This window comes from Argopecten irradians, chromosome 5 (genome assembly GCF_041381155.1).
Source record: "Argopecten irradians isolate NY chromosome 5, Ai_NY, whole genome shotgun sequence".
In the NCBI taxonomy this organism is placed as follows: Eukaryota; Metazoa; Mollusca; class Bivalvia; order Pectinida; family Pectinidae; genus Argopecten; species Argopecten irradians.
Window position 1 is genome coordinate 47,883,463 of NC_091138.1, and position 24,816 is coordinate 47,908,278.

Here is a 24,816-nt window from a genome sequence, read left to right on the forward strand (position 1 = left end):
ACCTGTATATAACTCATCATAAAACTATACAACAGTCTACATCAACCTGTATATAACTCATCATAAAACTATACATAAAACTATACAACAGTCTACATCAACCTGTATATAACTCATCATAAAACTATACAACAGTCTACATCAACCTGTATATAACTCATCATAAAACTATACAACAGTCTACATCAACCTGTATATAACTCATCATAAAACTATACAACAGTCTACATCAACCTGTATATAACTCATCATAAAACTATACAACAGTCTACATCAACCTGTATATAACTCATCATAAAACTATACAACAGTCTACATCAACCTGTATATAACTCATCATAAAACTATACAACAGTCTACATCAACCTGTATATAACTCATCATAAAACTATACACACAGTCTACATCAACCTGTATATAACTCATCATAAAACTATACAACAGTCTACATCAACCTGTATATATAACTCATCATAAAACTATACAACAGTCTACATCAACCTGTATATAACTCATCATAAAACTATACAACAGTCTACATCAACCTGTATATAACTCATCATAAAACTATACAACAGTCTACATCAACCTGTATATAACTCATCATAAAACTATACAACAGTCTACATCAACCTGTATATAACTCATCATAAAACTATACAACAGTCTACATCAACCTGTATATAACTCATCATAAAACTATACAACAGTCTACATCAACCTGTATATAACTCATCATAAAACTATACAACAGTCTACATCAACCTGTATATAACTCATCATAAAACTATACAACAGTCTACATCAACCTGTATATAACTCATCATAAAACTATACAACAGTCTACATCAACCTGTATATAACTCATCATAAAACTATACAACAGTCTACATCAACCTGTATATAACTCATCATAAAACTATACAACAGTCTACATCAACCTGTATATAAACTCATCATAAAACTATACAACAGTCTACATCAACCTGTATATAACTCATCATAAAACTATACAACAGTCTACATCAACCTGTATATAACTCATCATAAAACTATACAACAGTCTACATCAACCTGTATATAACTCATCATAAAACTATACAACAGTCTACATCAACCTGTATATAACTCATCATAAAACTATACAACAGTCTACATCAACCTGTATATAACTCATCATAAAACTATACAACAGTCTACATCAACCTGTATATATAACTCATCATAAAACTATACAACAGTCTACATCAACCTGTATATAACTCATCATAAAACTATACAACAGTCTACATCAACCTGTATATAACTCATCATAAAACTATACACCAGTCTACATCAACCTGTATATAACTCATCATAAAACTATACAACAGTCTACATCAACCTGTATATAACTCATCATAAAACTATACAACAGTCTACATCAACCTGTATATAACTCATCATAAAACTATACAACAGTCTACATCAACCTGTATATAACTCATCATAAAACTATACAACAGTCTACATCAACCTGTATATAACTCATCATATAACTATACACAGTCTACATCAACCTGTATATAACTCATCATAAAACTATACAACAGTCTACATCAACCTGTATATAAACTCATCATAAAACTATACAACAGTCTACATCAACCTGTATATAACTCATCATAAAACTATACAACAGTCTACATCAACCTGTATATAACTCATCATAAAACTATACAACAGTCTACATCAACCTGTATATAACTCATCATAAAACTATACAACAGTCTACATCAACCTGTATATAACTCATCATAAAACTATACAACAGTCTACATCAACCTGTATATAACTCATCATAAAACTATACACAGTCTACATCAACCTGTATATAACTCATCATAAAACTATACAACAGTCTACATCAACCTGTATATAACTCATCATAAAACTATACAACAGTCTACATCAACCTGTATATAACTCATCATAAAACTATACAACAGTCTACATCAACCTGTATATAACTCATCATAAAACTATACAACAGTCTACATCAACCTGTATATAACTCATCATAAAACTATACAACAGTCTACATCAACCTGTATATAACTCATCATAAAACTATACAACAGTCTACATCAACCTGTATATAACTCATCATAAAACTATACAACAGTCTACATCAACCTGTATATAACTCATCATAAAACTATACAACAGTCTACATCAACCTGTATATAACTCATCATAAAACTATACAGTCTACATCAACCTGTATATAACTCATCATAAAAAAACTATACAACAGTCTACATCAACCTGTATATAACTCATCATAAAACTATACACAGTCTACATCAACCTGTATATAACTCATCATAAAACTATACAACAGTCTACATCAACCTGTATATAACTCATCATAAAACTATACAACAGTCTACATCAACCTGTATATAACTCATCATAAAACTATACAACAGTCTACATCAACCTGTATATAACTCATCATAAAACTATACAACAGTCTACATCAACCTGTATATAACTCATCATAAAACTATACAACAGTCTACATCAACCTGTATATAACTCATCATAAAACTATACAACAGTCTACATCAACCTGTATATAACTCATCATAAAACTATACAACAGTCTACATCAACCTGTATATAACTCATCATAAAACTATACACAGTCTACATCAACCTGTATATAACTCATCATAAAACTATACAACAGTCTACATCAACCTGTATATAACTCATCATAAAACTATACAACAGTCTACATCAACCTGTATATAACTCATCATAAAACTATACAACAGTCTACATCAACCTGTATATAACTCATCATAAAACTATACAACAGTCTACATCAACCTGTATATAACTCATCATAAAACTATACAACAGTCTACATCAACCTGTATATAACTCATCATAAAACTATACAACAGTCTACATCAACCTGTATATAACTCATCATAAAACTATACAACAGTCTACATCAACCTGTATATAACTCATCATAAAACTATACAACAGTCTACATCAACCTGTATATAACTCATCATAAAACTATACACCGTCTACATCAACCTGTATATAACTCATCATAAAACTATACAACAGTCTACATCAACCTGTATATAACTCATCATAAAACTATACAACAGTCTACATCAACCTGTATATAACTCATCAAAAACTATACAACAGTCTACATCAACCTGTATATAACTCATCATAAAACTATACAACAGTCTACATCAACCTGTATATAACTCATCATAAAACTATACAACAGTCTACATCAACCTGTATATAACTCATCATAAAACTATACAACAGTCTACATCAACCTGTATATAACACATCATCATAAAACTATACAACAGTCTACATCAACCTGTATATAACTCATCATAAAACTATACACAGTCTACATCAACCTGTATATAACTCATCATAAAACTATACAACAGTCTACATCAACCTGTATATAACTCATCATAAAACTATACACAGTCTACATCAACCTGTATATAACTCATCATAAAACTATACAACAGTCTACATCAACCTGTATATAACTCATCATAAAACTATACACAGTCTACATCAACCTGTATATAACTCATCATAAAACTATACAACAGTCTACATCAACCTGTATATAACTCATCATAAAACTATACACAGTCTACATCAACCTGTATATAACTCATCATAAAACTATACAACAGTCTACATCAACCTGTATATAACTCATCATAAAACTATACAACAGTCTACATCAACCTGTATATAACTCATCATAAAACTATACAACAGTCTACATCAACCTGTATATAACTCATCATAAAACTATACACACAGTCTACATCAACCTGTATATAACTCATCATAAAACTATACACAGTCTACATCAACCTGTATATAACTCATCATAAAACTATACAACAGTCTACATCAACCTGTATATAACTCATCATAAAACTATACAACAGTCTACATCAACCTGTATATATAACTCATCATAAAACTATACAACAGTCTACATCAACCTGTATATAACTCATCATAAAACTATACACAGTCTACATCAACCTGTATATAACTCATCATAAAACTATACAACAGTCTACATCAACCTGTATATAACTCATCATAAAACTATACAACAGTCTACATCAACCTGTATATAACTCATCATAAAACTATACAACAGTCTACATCAACCTGTATATAACTCATCATAAAACTATACAACAGTCTACATCAACCTGTATATAACTCATCATAAAACTATATACAACAGTCTACATCAACCTGTATATAACTCATCATAAAACTATACAACAGTCTACATCAACCTGTATATAACTCATCATAAAACTATACAACAGTCTACATCAACCTGTATATAACTCATCATAAAACTATACAACAGTCTACATCAACCTGTATATAACTCATCATAAAACTATACACAGTCTACATCAACCTGTATATAACTCATCATAAAACTATACAACAGTCTACATACATCAACCTGTATATAACTCATCATAAAACTATACAACAGTCTACATCAACCTGTATATAACTCATCATAAAACTATACACAGTCTACATCAACCTGTATATAACTCATCATAAAACTATACAACAGTCTACATCAACCTGTATATAACTCATCATAAAACTATACAACAGTCTACATCAACCTGTATATAACTCATCATAAAACTATACAACAGTCTACATCAACCTGTATATAACTCATCATAAAACTATACAACAGTCTACATCAACCTGTATATAACTCATCATAAAACTATACAACAGTCTACATCAACCTGTATATAACTCATCATAAAACTATACAACAGTCTACATCAACCTGTATATAACTCATCATAAAACTATACAACAGTCTACATCAACCTGTATATAACTCATCATAAAACTATACAACAGTCTACATCAACCTGTATATAACTCATCATAAAACTATACACAGTCTACATCAACCTGTATATAACTCATCATAAAACTATACAACAGTCTACATCAACCTGTATATAACTCATCATAAAACTATATACACAGTCTACATCAACCTGTATATAACTCATCATAAAACTATACAACAGTCTACATCAACCTGTATATAACTCATCATAAAACTATACAACAGTCTACATCAACCTGTATATAACTCATCATAAAACTATACAACAGTCTACATCAACCTGTATATAACTCATCATAAAACTATACAACAGTCTACATCAACCTGTATATAACTCATCATAAAACTATACAACAGTCTACATCAACCTGTATATAACTCATCATAAAACTATACAACAGTCTACATCAACCTGTATATAACTCATCATAAAACTATACAACAGTCTACATCAACCTGTATATAACTCATCATAAAACTATACAACAGTCTACATCAACCTGTATATAACTCATCATAAAACTATACACCAGTCTACATCAACCTGTATATAACTCATCATAAAACTATACAACAGTCTACATCAACCTGTATATAACTCATCATAAAACTATACAACAGTCTACATCAACCTGTATATAACTCATCATAAAACTATACAACAGTCTACATCAACCTGTATATAACTCATCATAAAACTATACAACAGTCTGCATCAACCTGTATATAACTCATCATAAAACTATACAACAGTCTGCATCAACCTGTATATAACTCATCATAAAACTATACAACAGTCTACATCAACCTGTATATAACTCATCATATAAAACTATACAACAGTCTACATCAACCTGTATATAACTCATCATAAAACTATACAACAGTCTACATCAACCTGTATATAACTCATCATAAAACTATACAACAGTCTACATCAACCTGTATATAACTCATCATAAAACTATACAACAGTCTACATCAACCTGTATATAACTCATCATAAAAAACTATACATCAACCTGTATATAACTCATCATAAAACTACACACATCAACCTGTATATAACTCATCATAAAACTATACACAGTCTACATCAACCTGTATATAACTCATCATAAAACTATACAACAGTCTACATCAACCTGTATATAACTCATCATCATAAACTATAAACAGTCTACAACAGTCTACATCAACCTGTATATAACTCATCATAAAACTATACAACAGTCTACATCAACCTGTATATAACTCATCATAAAACTATACACAGTCTACATCAACCTGTATATAACTCATCATAAAACTATACAACAGTCTACATCAACCTGTATATAACTCATCATAAAACTATACACAGTCTACATCAACCTGTATATAACTCATCATAAAACTATACAACAGTCTACATCAACCTGTATATAACTCATCATAAAACTATACAACAGTCTACATCAACCTGTATATAACTCATCATAAAACTATACAACAGTCTACATCAACCTGTATATAACTCATCATAAAACTATACAACAGTCTACATCAACCTGTATATAACTCATCATAAAACTATACAACAGTCTACATCAACCTGTATATAACTCATCATAAAACTATACAACAGTCTACATCAACCTGTATATAACTCATCATAAAACTATACAACAGTCTACATCAACCTGTATATAACTCATCATAAAACTATACACCGTCTACATCAACCTGTATATATAACTCATCATAAAACTATACAACAGTCTACATCAACCTGTATATAACTCATCATAAAACTATATACAACAGTCTACATCAACCTGTATATAACTCATCATAAAACTATACAACAGTCTACATCAACCTGTATATAACTCATCATAAAACTATACAACAACAGTCTACATCAACCTGTATATAACTCATCATAAAACTATACAACAGTCTACATCAACCTGTATATAACTCATCATAAAACTATACAACAGTCTACATCAACCTGTATATAACTCATCATAAAACTATACACCATCTAACTACATCAACCTGTATATAACTCATCATAAAACTATACACCATCTATACTACATCAACCTGTATATAACTCATCATAAAACTATACAACAGTCTACATCAACCTGTATATAACTCATCATAAAACTATACAACAGTCTACATCAACCTGTATATAACTCATCATAAAACTATACAACAGTCTACATCAACCTGTATATAACTCATCATAAAACTATACAACAGTCTACATCAACCTGTATATAACTCATCATAAAACTATACAACAGTCTACATCAACCTGTATATAACTCATCATAAAACTATACAACAGTCTACATCAACCTGTATATAACTCATCATAAAACTATACAACAGTCTACATCAACCTGTATATAACTCATCATAAAACTATACAACAGTCTACATCAACCTGTATATAACTCATCATAAAACTATACAACAGTCTACATCAACCTGTATATAACTCTCATCATAAAACTATACAACAGTCTACATCAACCTGTATATAACTCATCATAAAACTATACAACAGTCTACATCAACCTGTATATAACTCATCATAAAACTATACAACAGTCTACATCAACCTGTATATAACTCATCATAAAACTATACAACAGTCTACATCAACCTGTATATAACTCATCTATACAACAGTCTACATCAAAAAACAGTCTACATCAACCTGTATATAACTCATCATAAAACATACACATCTCATCAACCTAACTATCATACTATACACAGTCTACATCAACCTGTATATAACTCATCATAAAACTATACAACAGTCTACATCAACCTGTATATAACTCATCATAAAACTATACAACAGTCTACATCAACCTGTATATAACTCATCATAAAACTATACAACAGTCTACATCAACCTGTATATAACTCATCATAAAACTATACAACAGTCTACATCAACCTGTATATAACTCATCATAAAACTATACAACAGTCTACATCAACCTGTATATAACTCATCATAAAACTATACAACAGTCTACATCAACCTGTATATAACTCATCATAAAACTATACACAGTCTACATCAACCTGTATATAACTCATCATAAAACTATACAACAGTCTACATCAACCTGTATATAACTCATCATAAAACTATACAACAGTCTACATCAACCTGTATATAACTCATCATAAAACTATACAACAGTCTACATCAACCTGTATATAACTCATCATAAAACTATACAACAGTCTACATCAACCTGTATATAACTCATCATAAAACTATACAACAGTCTACATCAACCTGTATATAACTCATCATAAAACTATACAACAGTCTACATCAACCTGTATATAACTCATCATAAAACTATACAACAGTCTACATCAACCTGTATATAACTCATCATAAAACTATACACAGTCTACATCAACCTGTATATAAATCATCATAAAACTATACAACAGTCTACATCAACCTGTATATAACTCATCATAAAACTATACACAGTCTACATCAACCTGTATATAACTCATCATAAAACTATACAACAGTCTACATCAACCTGTATATAACTCATCATAAAACTAACACAGTCTACATCAACCTGTATATAACTCATCATAAAACTATACAACAGTCTACATCAACCTGTATATAACTCATCATAAAACTATACAACAGTCTACATCAACCTGTATATAACTCATCATGTATATAACTCATCATAAAACTATACAACAGTCTACATCAACCTGTATATAACTCATCATAAAACTATACAACAGTCTACATCAACCTGTATATAACTCATCATAAAACTATACACCGTCTACATCAACCTGTATATAACTCATCATAAAACTATACAACAGTCTACATCAACCTGTATATAACTCATCATAAAACTATACAACAGTCTACATCAACCTGTACTTATTATCACCTTTGAACATTTTAATAAAAATAAATCAAATGTTAATTTCCTAAGGTCGTATTATGTTCTCCACACGTTAGTTGAATATCACTGCGTCTGACAGCATTTTAAAAATTTATTTCAATTCAATTATTTATTACCTTGAGCTTTTCGGCTCATTGGGAAATGAATGTTCATTGGTAACTAAGATTTGTATGATGTTGTAACCTTATTTCAGGCCATCGATTTACCCATTTTGATAATGCTAGTTTACTTTCTAACTATATTCAAATTCGAATGAAGCAAAAAAGCTTCAAAAATGGATATCTAAACCAAAGGGACCTGGCACGAAAATTTTTAACCAACAGTATACATATATATATATTATAGTATCTATAATATGTATATATGTATACTGTTAGTTTAAAAAAATCGTGCCAGGTCCCTGTGATCTAAACGCAAGTAGAGCATCAAATATCTTTACAATGGTCTTATAATTTCTTAAATACTACAAACGGCGAGCTAACGCATCTCTCAGGAAAACATCACGGTATTGATGCAATCAAATATGAACATCGATGACGTATAAATAATTAAGGTTCTTTATTAGCACATTTCATAACGAAATTCAGGTTATCATCAGGTAGCGTGTGCATTCGATATCCAACTTGTTTTCAATCGACTTCCGGAAATTCATAGTTGATCAAGTGGTTGTCTTCATTAGCCAATCATGTAGATTTCATCAGCCGGAACTTCTAAAGCAAGTCGATATTTCTTTGTCTCCAAAGTCTGCGACAACGTCTCCCTCTTCTCATAGGACGACATCGAACCTGCAAAACAAAAATAGTGTAACAATCTTAATTACTCAGTATGAGTGGCAGTTTTGGGCTGCTTCTGGACTCTTTGAAAAACAGCTCGCGAACAACATGCATGCGCGTGAGGGTGAGCGCGTGTGGGTATTCCCTAATACCTTATACACATAACCCTTGAGTCAATCTAGCATCTTTCCTAATATACAGAAACCCTGGTGAACACTTGTAAGACAGGTACGTGCTATTTTTTTCTAGCTTTTCTCAATTATATGGTAAGTTACTAAAAGATGATAGAAAGTATTCAGAGTGGTCTGGTTGAAAACTCGACTGACAATTGATAATTGAAAAAAAAGAGACTTCCTTTGAAGATTACAGAGAAAACGACAATCAAGGTTAAAGCCACACCATACACAGTTTTTCGATTCTTTTGGTATACATCAAAGGACCAAACTACCTGCTTATTTGTTGTCGAATACAGAGCCTTGCTATGACATAATCCACGGGTGGATATTACGACGGTGATAGTAACCCATGGAATATCGAGAATGACATATGTACTAGCTACGGGCCTATATATCTATAATAACTTTAAAGAAAAATCCTTACGGTCGAAATCTTTAAGAAATAAAAACAATAACGACTGACTAGTGAGCGCTTTATGGGGCGAAAGCGCTCACTAGTCAGTCGTTATTGTGTTTATTTCTTATATATACACTGACCTCCCCTGCAACACATGCGCATCTCTCGCAGTCTGACTGGAATGCCCTCCTAAACCCATGCTGAATAAAGACGCCCTTGTATGCACAGCCTAGAAAATAAAAAGAACATACACATATTTAATCGCTAATTATTTACACGAATTTACCCTATTTCGGTGTATATTAAGTAAGGTTTGTTGACCTCCTAAATTTATAATCTGTACATAATTATATTTGCGCATTAATCATAAAAAACAAAAACTTGAAATAATAAAATCTTGAGCATTTTCAGTTTTTACACCTTATATATACTGATAGATGTCCTTTGTTTTATAGACTTCTTAAAAGTTTGATGCTCCGGTTGATTAAAAGTTTGATGCTCCGGGTGAGGATCGAACTCACAACCTCCGCATTCCTCGTCCTGTGTCTAGCACAGGGAAGGTACTGTCTATAAGTACGGCGCGCTAACCGATTGTGCCACCGGAGCATCTATGCCAATTGATTTATGTATCACATGCACATTACAGATTAATTTGTAGTCTTTGATATGTATTCTGCTGTATACCATATGTACTATTAAGTTTACTGACACCCCCACCCCCGCCCATTTAATATATTATGTGGTCACAACGTAACGGCTCTCCGCCAATCATTTGGGGACATTTCTGTCTGAGGTGCGACAAAGTACAAATTTTCTTAAAAGTGCATTCTACAGTAGAGTGAGAACCGAAATGTCCAAGTAGTTTATATTCGAGAGAATTAAACTAAATAGAATTTTATATATTTAACCGAGCTATATCACGAATTACGTTAAAGACTAGGAATACAATGTACGGTACACCCGAAAATGAAAATCTGTATCGTACAATGTACCGTGGTGTGTAAAAATTAGCCTGTTCATAATATCTGAATTTCTATTGTATATATGTACATTATCTTATTGTGAATTATCAATTATCTTTGTTGAGGTCCATTTGGTGGTATATAACGACTTGGTAGATTTAAATAATGAACAAGGGCATAGGTCGAGGTCATTATTTTAGACTCTATCATGGTGATTCAAGGCGTTATAACACCATGTGGACCGAATCAAAGGTCCTTAATAATTTCTCATACAAATTGTATAGTTCCTTTAATAAATGTCAAAAGAATTTTCCGATTTAAATATTACAGGAAGAACGATGGCTATAGGACGTCACCCTGAAGAACTCAAGAGTTGCTAAATGACGTTACAAAAGATACATGTACAGTGTATATACAGTGTATGCTTCTAAAAATGGCCAACACCGAGTCAATATGCTACATACCGAACCTCACGTGACCATGTATTAACAAATAGAGGAACAGCAAAACATATGTATTATTTCCATATAGTATTTAAATAATGTCGTAGACGACTAGCATACATTCCTTGTTTCTTAATGACAACAGTTTATTTCATCGAGCTTTGTGGGAACTTTAATATTTTTCAAAATCATAACAAATATCAAAGTTCCCACCTCACGAGATGAAATATGATTTACTGTCGTTCATCAAGAAACAAGGAATATCCTCAGTTTATTTCATTTTAGTATCTATTCTATGTCTAAACTAGGTCAGCTGATACCGAATTATCTATTTCAATCAGCCGCGAATTTTCTGCTTACAAATTTAGTTCTACACTCGCGGCATTTCGACAAAAAATTTATGCAGCACATGTTTCAACAATTAAATGCCCATTACCTTTCCGAAGCAAAATTTGAAGGTTTCTTAGAAACATATATAACACAAGAAAATACATACCGATGGCCTAAGATGAGGTAACAACACCAAACATATGAAAGATTTCTGCGTAATATATAATAACTGTGGAGATTCATTTCGCTGATTTGCCGTTTGGCGCAGTGATAGTTAACTACCGGGCGGTATTTATATAGGACGACGGCGGGAAACATCAGACGACCCGCGTTATGAAAATTAAAATTTTATTTATTTTGATAAAATTATTCAGAAGATGATGATAAGTGTAGTATTATCGGTAAGTTAATAACTTTTGCGACTCTACAAAATTATCGATCTCGTTTTACATTCCCATATCAAAAATTCAAAGCCGTTTCAGAAAGGTAGGGGACCTTTAAAAAAAACCCAAAATGATGCACGTGATATGTCAAAAAAGGGTATTCCCGCCAAACGAAAATTTCACTGTATAAATGCTTCTTATTGGTCAATATTAAGTACAAATATCAAAAGTGGAAATTTCACTCGGATACCACATATACCACATATATTTTCACCATAAAACTTTATATTAGATATGCTCTGGTTTTCCACTTTTCTCGTTGGCTAATACATACTTACGTGAGGTTCAATGTATAGCATATCAACTCGGTATTTCCATTTTTCGAAACACCGAGTAAGTATTCCTTCTTTTGCGTCATTCCTAGACGTTGAGTTCTTCAGGGTGACGTCTTATGGCCACAGTTCTTCTTGTAATTTTTTAAAAGGCACTATATCTGATAAAAAGTTATGACCTCAACAAAAGTTCATAATTGATAAATATTTCACGCTGACAAATGCAATAAATACCTCGCTTGCAGTGACAATGTGCCGCCATACCATCCATACAGATACTGTATGTTCCTCGCTCTGACGTCTGCACACAGTGGAAGCCTGGCGCGTCACAGCCGAGGTTACTGCAAATATAAACAGTCACAAGTTATATGGTCATCGATTGGATAAAGTTACCAAGAACCGAAGCACAATTTTAATTGCTAATAGACAACATCAATAACAAAATTTTACTTTATTAGCACATGAAGGAACAAAATGGCGTCGCCATTTGTAACGTCGCTTCTGATTGGCTGAGATAACGGCGTAATAATTTGTTGTAAAATAAAAATCCAAAAATGAATTGTTATTTGAATTATTTTATAAAAATCTGAGTGCGTTCTCAAAGCACACCTAAGTTTATGTGTTATATATCCATAACATAAATATCTTATTCAAGTGTCACATTTTCACGGCACGTGCAAGTTACATCAAGTAGGCAGAGAAAACATCCATATTGCCATAAATATTAATAAAACGTATCCGGCCACAATCACTGTGGAAAAATATATCAAAACAATATTTTTGAAGTACAAACGTGAAATAAATCATGACATTTAAATAAAATAAATGAAAATATTATCATAATGTCAATCACAGTATGATGCATACCAGCCAGGTCTGCTCCACATGCACATACAGGCTATGATACTGTAATGTTGGTAAATAGATAGATATCAAATAAATAGATAAATAAATATATATATAATAAACGAATAAATAAATAAATAAATTAAAATGAATAAATATATAAATAAATTAGTATAAATAAATAAATAAATAATAAATAGATGAATAGGAACCTACTGGTGTTGACAGCCATCTCGGTTGTGGCCATGCTCTGCACCCTGTCTGTCGGCTAGTAAACCGTCAACCCTTTCCTCCTGTAGCCGTTCATGAATGTCTCCACCCAATAAACGATCAAATATTCCAGAAATTAAGCCACTGGATAGTAGGCCACCGCCGGAAGGCAAACCACCGGATAGGAGGCCACCGCCGGAACGCAAGCCACCGGTCAGGAGGCTACCGCCGGTTGCCAAGCCGGTTGCCAGAGGGCTGACTGGCACTACTCTGTGAGTGTGCAACCCAGATGTGTGACTGTTAAACATGGGTACTTGGGGCACTATATGGGGATGGGGAGGAATCGGTACTATAACCGCATCGGACAATCGTCCGAGTAATGAAAGAACTAAAACTATCCACATGGTGGTTGAAAAATAACAGTCGCGTGCTAGCGGAGTATTTTATATAGATGGTGTGACGTCATTTGTGATCCATCAGTACCGCCTCTCCGTCAGGCGATAACCCATTACATTGGTAAAGCGGAAAAACACTAACCATAAGGTCGCTGGGTTGACTAATCAACACTTACAACAATTCAAACCGGTATATTTACTTAATAACGCATTTTCTTTAGAAAATGTATTTCAGAATGAAATTAATTTGTCTTTTCGCAAATTTCTCTTGGCCAAGATATGATGCTGAAAACTTGCAAAAAGAGACGGCCAATTTGATTAAATTATTGATCAACTTTTGACCTGGAGGACAACTACTTTACTTCAGAATTATTGTCGTAAATCAACTTTCGGAAGAATTGTGATTGTATGCTTGGTATGGTCCCATTGGCTTTTTGGTCAAAGGTACCAGATCAATCGGAACACATCGCCCACTTCTGCGAACGCAGGAGAAAGACGAGCGGAGGTGATCCGATTGCTACATGATCTATTAGAGTTACTTCCCTTCGTTTCAGCACTGACGGAATCAAACAAATCTAAACAAAGTCATCAAAATGGCATGCGTTTGTTAGAAGCTAAAAGTTAATAGTGAAGCTTTGTCAATCTTCAAATGGACAAATGCTGAAATCAAAGGCCACACTTGAGGCTTAGCCAATTTTCAAACGTGGAAACGCTTAACCAAATACCAAAACTAAGGCTTTGGAAATTGCTCATATTTATGTCAAAAGTTAGAGGCTGTGTCAATCGCAAAAGGAAAGAAACGCTAAACTATTAAACACCTAAACTATGTTCAACTAAAGGCCAAACGTTAGGTTGTAAGCTAATTAGCAACTATAGGCTGAGAATGGGACGGTGCTGTGGCAGTTGTCAAAGGACAAACATCCATCTAAAGATCAAAGTGATACCGTGACAATCGTCAAATTATCAAATTATGTTGGCCGGTTAGGGCCAACTCGCAATCTCGCAACCTCGACTTCCAAGATCGCGAAGTTGCAAGGCTTGCGATCTCGCGATTCTGCCTCGCTGCCTCACCTCGCAATCTCGCGGCCGCGACTTCCAAGTCGAGATTGCGAGGTGGTCCTAACCGGCTACCCTACCAAACAACTAAGTTAAGACGTAGTGAGATCATGTACGTTTACGATGTCAAAGGATTTTAGATTGAAACACGAGATAACGCACAATTTTCCTAAGTTACAGTACAGATGTCTGGGTCTTATATTGATATTGACTCCATGGTTATTTATTATCCTTCCTGGGCCCAGTTTCATTAGCATTCCCTAACTTAAAGAAATTCCTTAACTTAAAATTCTCCATAGGAAATCATCACAGAAGTTAAGGAAGTCTTAAATTAAGGAGTCTTCTTTAAAACCAGCAATACTTTCCTATAGAGAATTTTTAGTTAGGAGTTGTTTAAAATGAAGGAAAGTTCATGCAACTCGGCCCAAGTTCTGATCAGTTATCAAAATTCAGTATGATTATCTGACTTTGCAAGCTATACACAAATGATACGAAGCAGGAACAGCTATCAACGATTTATTTCCGCCATTGTAAAAATTTATCAACGTCTTTTAGGAGATGTATCGACTAAATAGCGATTGTTGTCCTGACTGATCAATATGTCTTCACGCCCGATTGAAACAGATTCGATGACGCTGGTCATGTTCAGGTCCGTGACAGATCCCCGCTATCAATTGTTATACATCATGACCATGATCACTTCTGCTCGCTCGCCCAGAGAGAATTTTACTGGGTCACGAGCTGCAGTTACGAAATAGCCCGAGATGATACCTTTAGGATGCCGTCTCGCGTGTTCATCAGTTCTGCGCAATGCTTTGGCTCATTACATAATCGTCAACACAAACCCATCAATGAATGAATTGTTTTCAATTGTTCGATTAACGTTTTGTTTACACATTTGATGTGAAGTTTCACGATCGTATAAACACCTTTAGTATTTGTTTTCATTTAATTTTAAAAGCCAAGAATAAAACATCTTTTAGAATAGCGATTGCATTCGAAAAAAATTCGTTGGTGGCACTATATGAATATATGGAATGAAGTAATGATGCGCGTGGGCAAACTAAAATGTGTTATTTTTTGTGTTAATTTCCATAATATATACAAAAATAAACACCAATTATTGTTCAAATGATGACGCATCTTTAACATTCAGTGAATATAGCACTAAAAAAGGGCAAAAGTTCCACTATACAAGACGCACCACGAACATACTGCAGTCTCCCAAAAAACACACCCGCACTTCATACACTTAACACATCGCATACAAGGGAGGCCGTCCTTACATGACCCTGGTTGTTTATAAACAAGCATACAATTATGCGCAATCTAATTTGTTAATTACTAATTTGTTAATTACTAATTTGTTAACAATGTTCTTTTGCGTGCGATTCACTTACTCAAATTTCGCGATCCAGGTAAACTCGCGAAAGTTTATCTCCGCAAATTTACATCTACATCATTGATACTGATAGGAATATCCAGTCAATTTTAAAATACGCGAATGATAATCTTCGCGAACTTATTTTGAAACGGAAATCGCGAAATTTAGTAGCTGCGAAAGAAAGTTGGTTTACAGTTTCCGCCTCGATATTAAGTTCTGTCATCTTAAATGTATTTATTTGATTGACCTTCTGTGACATACGAACTGTACGTGTGTCAGAAGAGGTACATGTATAAATAGATTTGATTTGATTGACGACCGGGAACAGTGGGTCATCGCGACCAATTGTGCGCGTGCATTCTTTGTCCACGTGGTCGTCACAGGACACTGTGTCAGCTGGACTTTCATACATTTGATTTCATACTTTGTATTTTATCTATTTTCTTTTTGTCTATAACGGGAACGACCAGTTAATTGTAAATACATGGATTTGTTGTCATGTTTTTGGTATCATAAATATCGTGGATGTCCACCGAAACGTTGGACGAGTAGTATTAACACTCTCAGTATTTAAAAATCGCTGTCGTTGGTGACCAGGTGGAGTAATCTACCGGCATTCTCTTGATATTTATATCCCCTAGGAAGGTCTGCAGCATACCACTATCACATGGAGACAAGCAATCGATGAACCCTTTCTTGTTTCTAGTCCTATTGAAATCATTTGGTAAGTATACATTGCCTGACATAAATGTCAGATTTACTTAATTACCTTCATATTGCGATTCACTTTAGCAATTAATTGCTTTCAGTTGGCAATTATGGAAGGATGAATGCCAACTACAACTGCAAATGATGAAGCACCTTATTTTAAGTTTTAATAATATCTATCGTAAAAAGTAGGTCACATTTACCTAATATTGCTAATTTCATTTAGTATGCATATTGTTGATCCTATATCTGTCCTAACACATTTAAAAAAATAGGTCACTGTGACCTAATTTTGTGATTTGTAAGCGTTGCCTTCTTTGCTCATCACAGAAGTCAATTTTCCTTGCTCTATAATTGTGTTCTAAAAAGTACATTTGTAGGTCATATTTAACCAATTTAATTAAAAACAAAATATTTTGCTAATTTCAACTTGCATTGTTCATGTCAGCACTACATGCAAAGCACACAACCCCAGTCTGTCAACTATCGTGTTGTAACAAACTTGCTTCCACAGCAACTAAATTTTGAAATTTCTGTTTAAAAACATGGCTGCAGAGATTCACTCTGGCGTAATCAAACTTGAATCAACATTTCCTTCCAATATTTGTCAGGCTATAATTGCAAATTTCCCAAAATTTCATGTATTGGGAAAGAAATTTATTTATAGTAGATAAATTCACCTGAGCTAAAGATCGGCCAGACTTGTTTGGTCAGCCGGCCAAAAAAAAAAAAAAAAGACAAAAAAGGGTATATTAACAAAAAATATATTTATTCAGCACCAGTTCCTCTGGATGTAAACAATTAACTGACCACTAAAATTGAACAATTCAGATAGTGGTCTACAAATTAATATATAAATTTAATAAAATTAGAAACTTCATTTTTATAAAATTCCTTGTTTTTATATTTCTGACAGCAGGATGTAATTAGAACAGTATGTCAAAAGTTATAATGATAAAATCATCAATGAACAAAATTGCCATTGGGGTTAAGAACAATTAAGGTGAAAAAACAATGAAAAATAAAAATATTTTTGTCACTGGAGTTAAGAACAACTACGGTGAAAAACTGAAAAATAAAATGTGGTATTTAACAAAGTAAAAGGCACCACTATCTAAAACAAAACGTTAAAGGCCTTGTGTGTCTTCCAAGTGTATCAGGAAGGTTTTAAATACTGGATAAGATAAAGAAATTTTTCTATGACGATTTTGGCAGTATTACTATTCTTTCTTTGTATATTACAGAGTTATCTGCCCTTGCATGTAGGTATTGGTTGTTACATCATGTGTTTGCGAGCATAACATATTACATTTAAGAGAAAATAATGTGAATATTGCTCCCAAAATGATGACTTTATAATTGATACCTACCTCCACATTAGTTATATGTAAAGATTGAAGATCTGGGTAGAAATTTCTATAGTAACAACCAAGGGATGTATTAGTATAATTTTGCATGGTGAGAAAATTGTATACTAAATGTTGTTTTACCATACAACATCCTCAATACTCATGGGGTTACATTCACTGACATTATCCACCCCATGACTATCTTATAGTAAAACTGAAGGCAGATCAGGGAAAAAACCCTGACCAATCACAAGCCTGCGCATCTTCATTTGAAGATTACAGTAAGAGAGAGAGAGACGTCCAACTTCAAAGCAAGAGTCAACCACAATGTAGTTATTCGAATCTTTTGATGTACATCAAAGAATGAAACTAACTTATAATTTGTTGTCAAGCTCAGAGCCTTCAGTTTTGCTATGACCTAGTCAAGGGATGGATATAACGATAGTGAGAGTAACCACTGAAATATAGAGGATGTGCATAAAGTGATATTTGACAAAGAGCCTTCTATTACACAGTAGGTATTACCATCAAGTGACAATGAATTGGGGTAAACTGGACCATGATAATGTCAATAGCAGTATATTTATTGCATATGTGTATATTACAGAGTTATCTGCCCTTGTGGGTAAGTATTGATGAACTATGAGGTCACAATAGATACCTTGAAGCAAGGGAGGTAACTCTGCAATATGCAAAGACGGAAAAAAGGTTAACATTTGCAATCAATTTGAAATACACATTATTTAATTACACTAATGCTGACAGTGTAAAAAGTAAGTGTTTTATCAATATGAATTAAATAGTTATACAATGTTGTTGCTTGATAGGCTCAGCACATATAAAACATTAAATTGAAGAATAAAGAATATGACAAAAATAATACGGAAAATAATACAAAGTAACATATTCAAAATGAATTCATATACATGTAAAGAACAATAAAATTGTGGTCCCAACTTTCAGCTGTGTCAAAATGAAACAAAATCAAAATGGACTACATACAAAGCTATAAAACATGCTAGATATAGCGATACTTAAATTAATAATAGGTCTAAATACTAGTCTTGGATCGTCAAGGTCGTTAAAAATGTATACATTCATGTACCAGATTTTAATCAGCATTACTTATTTTTTGTTCTATATATACATCTATTTGTTCTTTAGTTCAAGGTCAAAATGAAAGGTTAAAGTGCAATTGATGTGTCTTGCCAAACATGTATTTTTGTTGTAGTATTTTCTTATGCGTTAACTCCAATCTAATTTAAGTCAGACTTGTAAACGTTTGGAGTCACCTCAGCATGACCCCTATGGTTAGCTAATCAGCGTGTCGCCGATGATATCTTCAGTGTGGTTGATTCACTCGGATGTATAAATGGCTATGTAACGTCCCAAGGTGTTCCGACTCTGGGCCAGGGGTCATGCACCCATCTTTAATTAGATAGCTTTTTAAAGCTCATTACCACCATATGTTCAAAAATAAAATAACAAATGGCCTTGACCCCTGTCGATAATAATGACCTTTGACCTAATGTCAAATAAATGAAATAGGTTTATGTGATATTTTGTGTACAAAAGATAAAATATAAACAATAAACAAATATGTACATCAATATAACAATATACATTCAAAGCATCAAAAGTAAGAGATTACACATCTGGTGGAATTAAAAGTATTTTTTATAGAAACAATAGAAAAATTTAACAAGAAATTTAAACAAAGCATATTGTTCCCAATACAGATATGTGTAATGTAATTGTATAATACTGTGTACTTCAACAAAAATAACAACTTCTCCATTAATCTACATATTTATCAATCTTAATGTGATGCCTACATTTTGCGACCACTTAATTTTGGGTTTTCATGCTTAACATTTTTATTTCCACTGGAATCATATCAAATTTAACTATAACCTTAATTGAGCAATATCGAAAATGAAAATGGATTTCTTGAAATTGGATAAATGAACACATGAAGAGATACCATTATTGAAAGACGAGCTCAAAACAAGTTTTTGTTTGTGATTTTTACATCTAATCAATCTCCTTTTTTTACCATTAAGAGATATCTCTTGTTACTGGGTAGCAAAAGCAAAAGTTTCCCAAGAAATTGATAATGCCCACTTTCTTGAGAAAACGAATTAAGAATGTCATGGTCACACATTTTCAGAACACAAAATATATTTTGTTATTAGAAATGGAAAAATCAGAAGAGATCAAAAGTGTTAGAGAATGATATGCAAGAAAATACAATCAGTTTGATCAGAGATATATGTACACCTTGTAATACAATTCTTGTTTTTAATCATTCACCCCTAAAAGTTCATAATGGTCTGCTCTAGTCTTTGAATTAGATGAGTCTAAATCACCTCAAAGGTGAATGATATATTGAAAGTATTGATGGCAAAAAGTTAATTATAATATATATTTAGGTTGAAAATCTGCAGTAAGATTAATCCATCATTGATCATATTTGTCAACCATTAACTCTTAATTTTATCTTAACCTACTCACCCCTGAAATTTTATAATAGCCGAATCCAGGTCTTGAAGAAGAAGAGTCCAAATGTGTTTTCAGGGGTTAATCAATAAAGCATTAAGACAGCGAGTCATGGAGAAGGGTAAATAATATCATCAACATGTAATAAATCAAAACAGTAGGAATGGTAAACAATCTCCTCTTGTTTGTACAATAATCATTTAGAAAAGAATGTTACATCATCATATAAAAATATCTATACAAATGTCACATTGGCAAAGCATATACAAAGCAATAGTTGGTGAACAGAAATTTAAAACTACCATACATCAGGATAGTTTATGCATCATCATGTTTTTCATTTTTATCCAGAGTTCCCATAGAAAAACCATCAATACTTTTAAAAAGATATATGCGCCATAACTGAGCAAAAATTTTGACATGTGATTTTTATCGTAAACTTTTGAAAACCATCAGGTTTGATAATGTAAGTTTTGAAAGCCTTTCAAATGCACGGACCTACTTGTGACGCTGTCAAACGACTTATCAACATTAATAACAACATAGAATATTTGTAATTTGATGTTTTTAGGCTTTTTATTTTACTAATGTATATTGAGATGAAAACAAAACTGCAGGAGTCACTTTACATTTACTAATAACACTGGAATGACATTGTAAACCACAACTTCACTTCGTGATGTCAAAGTATGAATATAATTATTTTTGGCAGCACTTATTTGTCTGTGTGAAATGATTGTATTGTAAGTATAATCATTATTTTTAAACAGTTGTTAACTTTTGCTGGTGAATAACTTGAAAATCTTTTATTGATTCTAAGTAGGATTATTTTTCAATTATGGCAGATACAACTTTGACAAATGCTTCAAGGTGGGTTTCAAACTTTTAATCCAAAGATGGAATATTAGAAGAAGAATCTCAGAACACCTTATACCGTATTCGACCCAATAAGTGCCCATGTCCCTTTAGCGCCCCTCCCCCTTTTTGAGGCCTCAATTTCAATTGCCCAAGCATAAATAAGGACCAAAACTACATAAAACGGTATAAATTCACAATAATTTTGACTTATTAGCACCTTTTCATTTTTATCAATTTTTTAAGAGCCCTGGGCGCTTATTGGGTCAAATACGGTATTGATATTGCTACAAAAAATTCCTGATTTATGGTTTTTGTTTATCGTGCAAATCTCAAAAAAATATTTTCTGATTACCTGTAGGGGTATACAAAATTAGGTCACAGTGACCTATTCGTTTGTCTAGAAGCACAGTATATTTAGGGTTCATCAGTAAATAACTTTTACTGTATTATAACAAGGAACAGAAACAATAGAACCTGAGAGAGAACACAATCAACCTATTATCTTAACGCATTCACCCCTAAAATTCCATAATGAACTGCTCTAGAGGAAGAAGAGTTCAAGAGTATTTTAAGGGTACGAATGATCTAAATACTGGAAAATGAACACATCAATGTGTAGGATAAAAAAAATATAATTTTAGCTACTGGCTATATACTTTTGACAAAGATATATATACATCTCAAATAAGTACAATATAATATGACTGCAATTTAATAGCAGAAAATGGGGGGGGGGAGACTTATAAGAACAGTGAAAAAATCTATATACATGAGTGAAATGGTTCATTTATCACAAATAGCTTATCTTTTGTGTGTCACTGACACCACACTGAATCTTTTAACTCCTTCACCCCTGAAATTTCATAATGGACTGGTCTAGTCTTTGATTTAGAAGAGTCTAAATGTGTCTTCAGGGGTGCATGAGTTATACCCAGATAGTTTAATACAAGATGCTTCCCATACAAAGGAAACATTGCCCATGTCTGCATTCCAACATTACCCATGTCAGATGTTATTTAGCAGGGTTCATACAGAAAAAGTAATTATCAAAATAAGCACTTTTTAAGCACTTCACTACTAATTTGTAACCACTAAATATGACATCACAAAATTTGCTTAATGAAGACCTACTACAAATGGAATACACTCATCAAAGAATCTTTTTAAAGAAAACAGATGATGGACTTACATTTTAGAATCTACAAGCAATTCTTTTTTTATAGTTCTTATTCTTTTCTAAATCTAAATTGATTGCATTTTTGATGGAAGAAGCATCAAACAAAGAATCATAAGCATTTTTTAAGCATAGTATGTCAATATGGCAAAACTAAGCACTTTCTAAGGACAAAACCTTTTCTTAGCACTTTCTAAGCACATAAACCTCAAAATGAAGTACTTTCTAAGCTCTGTACAAACCCTGACTTGACTACCCTGAACGACACCTGTAGTACGACTTGTACCTGGTTTGTTGTCGGGGACTTTCGTTCCAACCCTTAAAGATGTTGTTTTGACTACACTGTCACTTGAAGTGTGCCTTGTTGTCCATGCGACTATCAGAAGGTGTTGTCTTGGCAACCATCAGATGGGTGTTGTCAAGGTTACCTTAAATAATAGCCTGTAGCAGGAATTGATGCTGTTAGTATTTTGGTTCCAGTCCAGAAAAGTGTTGTCTACGCTACAGTTATCCCTTTCCTAAGAGTATCACATATATCAGCAGTTGGAAACAGCATGCAGTGGATTGAGTACAATCTAGAAAACAATAACAAACATATAAATAAATCAATTGATAAATTCAGTTTTGAAGGAATTTTTTAAAAACTTTTGTTGTTTGGGTTATCTCCCTTGCCTCATCAAGTCATTTGTTATCTCAGCTTAAAAGCATATGTACGGAATTGAAATATAACTCAGAGTTAAATAATTTCTCTGTTGGGGAGTGGGGATGGGATTGGATTTATATAATTTAAAAGAACCAGGCCGGCACCATTAAATTATTCTCAGACAGTTTTTTTCACTCAAGTAATATCAATATTCTGTTATCGCCATGAAGATCACAACACCAAATTATGTCGACATCACTTATGTGGATAAGCTATTTTATAAATGAAATTTATCTTTCCTGGCTAGCTTAGTATACCTGGATGGATCTTGTTTCTTTGGAAATCCGTCAATGTGTACAATATTGGTATCCGAGTAACTGAACGTCAGCTGTAACATAAAGTAACAGCACATATAGCACACTGTTAAATCAAAATGGAGGCCAGCAGCTGTCTCATTAATGTTTACAGCATCAAATCAAATGGTAAATGACGTAGGATTCCAAGATATAAAGAAAATTTCATTTCTTTGGCAAAAATGACACCATGGACATGTAACAGCATTAGTTATGGCCATGGTCAGGAAAAAATTGATCTAATGTCAACCGTAAATAATTAAAAGTTTTAATGTTCCAAAGTTTGACTGTCAATATATTCTCCTGGTGCGTAGCCTACCTGATCCTGTAAATTCCGTACAAACCAAAGAGCTTCTAGGTGAGAGTGGAAACGGTCAATAATGGTCAGCTCCTTCTGTAGCAGGTTATCTGTTGAAACATAAACCAGTCAATATTACAGATTTATCCCCCTTGGTAGTAGGTATCAATTGCGATGTCATGATATTGTGAACACAAATTACGTTGTTTTGTCTTGAAAATACAACATTGCACTCATAGAAACATTATGTTTACATCCATATCATTTATATTGACAGAAAACTCAATTCAATTTT

The 24,816-nt window shown here is 32.8% G+C and overlaps 2 protein-coding genes and 1 non-coding gene across 3 annotated transcripts in view; all 3 read right to left on the bottom strand.

Moving 5' to 3' along the window:
• Positions 1–9,495: 9,495 nt before the first annotated feature.
• Positions 9,496–15,249, bottom strand: LOC138324612 (uncharacterized). Its single transcript, XM_069269665.1, has 4 exons — positions 13,811–15,249; positions 12,983–13,089; positions 10,439–10,527; positions 9,496–9,737 (listed from the first exon to the last, which is right to left on the bottom strand). The coding sequence occupies exons 1-4, from the start codon at positions 14,206–14,208 to the stop codon at positions 9,663–9,665; spliced, it is 669 nt and encodes a 222-aa protein (XP_069125766.1). The 5' UTR covers positions 14,209–15,249; the 3' UTR covers positions 9,496–9,662.
• On the bottom strand, positions 10,795–10,904 carry Trnai-uau (transfer RNA isoleucine (anticodon UAU)). Its single transcript has 2 exons — positions 10,867–10,904; positions 10,795–10,830 (listed from the first exon to the last, which is right to left on the bottom strand). It is a non-coding gene; the product is annotated as a tRNA-Ile (tRNA).
• A 2,848-nt stretch (positions 15,250–18,097) lies between the features above and the next one.
• The window catches only part of LOC138324084 (fringe glycosyltransferase-like), a 32,268-nt gene continuing 25,549 nt past the window's right edge, over positions 18,098–24,816 (bottom strand). Inside the window, exons 8-10 of the mRNA XM_069269128.1 lie at positions 24,543–24,631; positions 24,188–24,258; positions 18,098–23,802 (exon numbers count right to left, since the gene is read on the bottom strand). Of these exons, the coding sequence (XP_069125229.1) occupies positions 23,724–23,802; positions 24,188–24,258; positions 24,543–24,631 (239 nt within the window). The 3' untranslated portion in view covers positions 18,098–23,723. The remainder of the gene's footprint in view (positions 23,803–24,187; positions 24,259–24,542; positions 24,632–24,816) is intronic.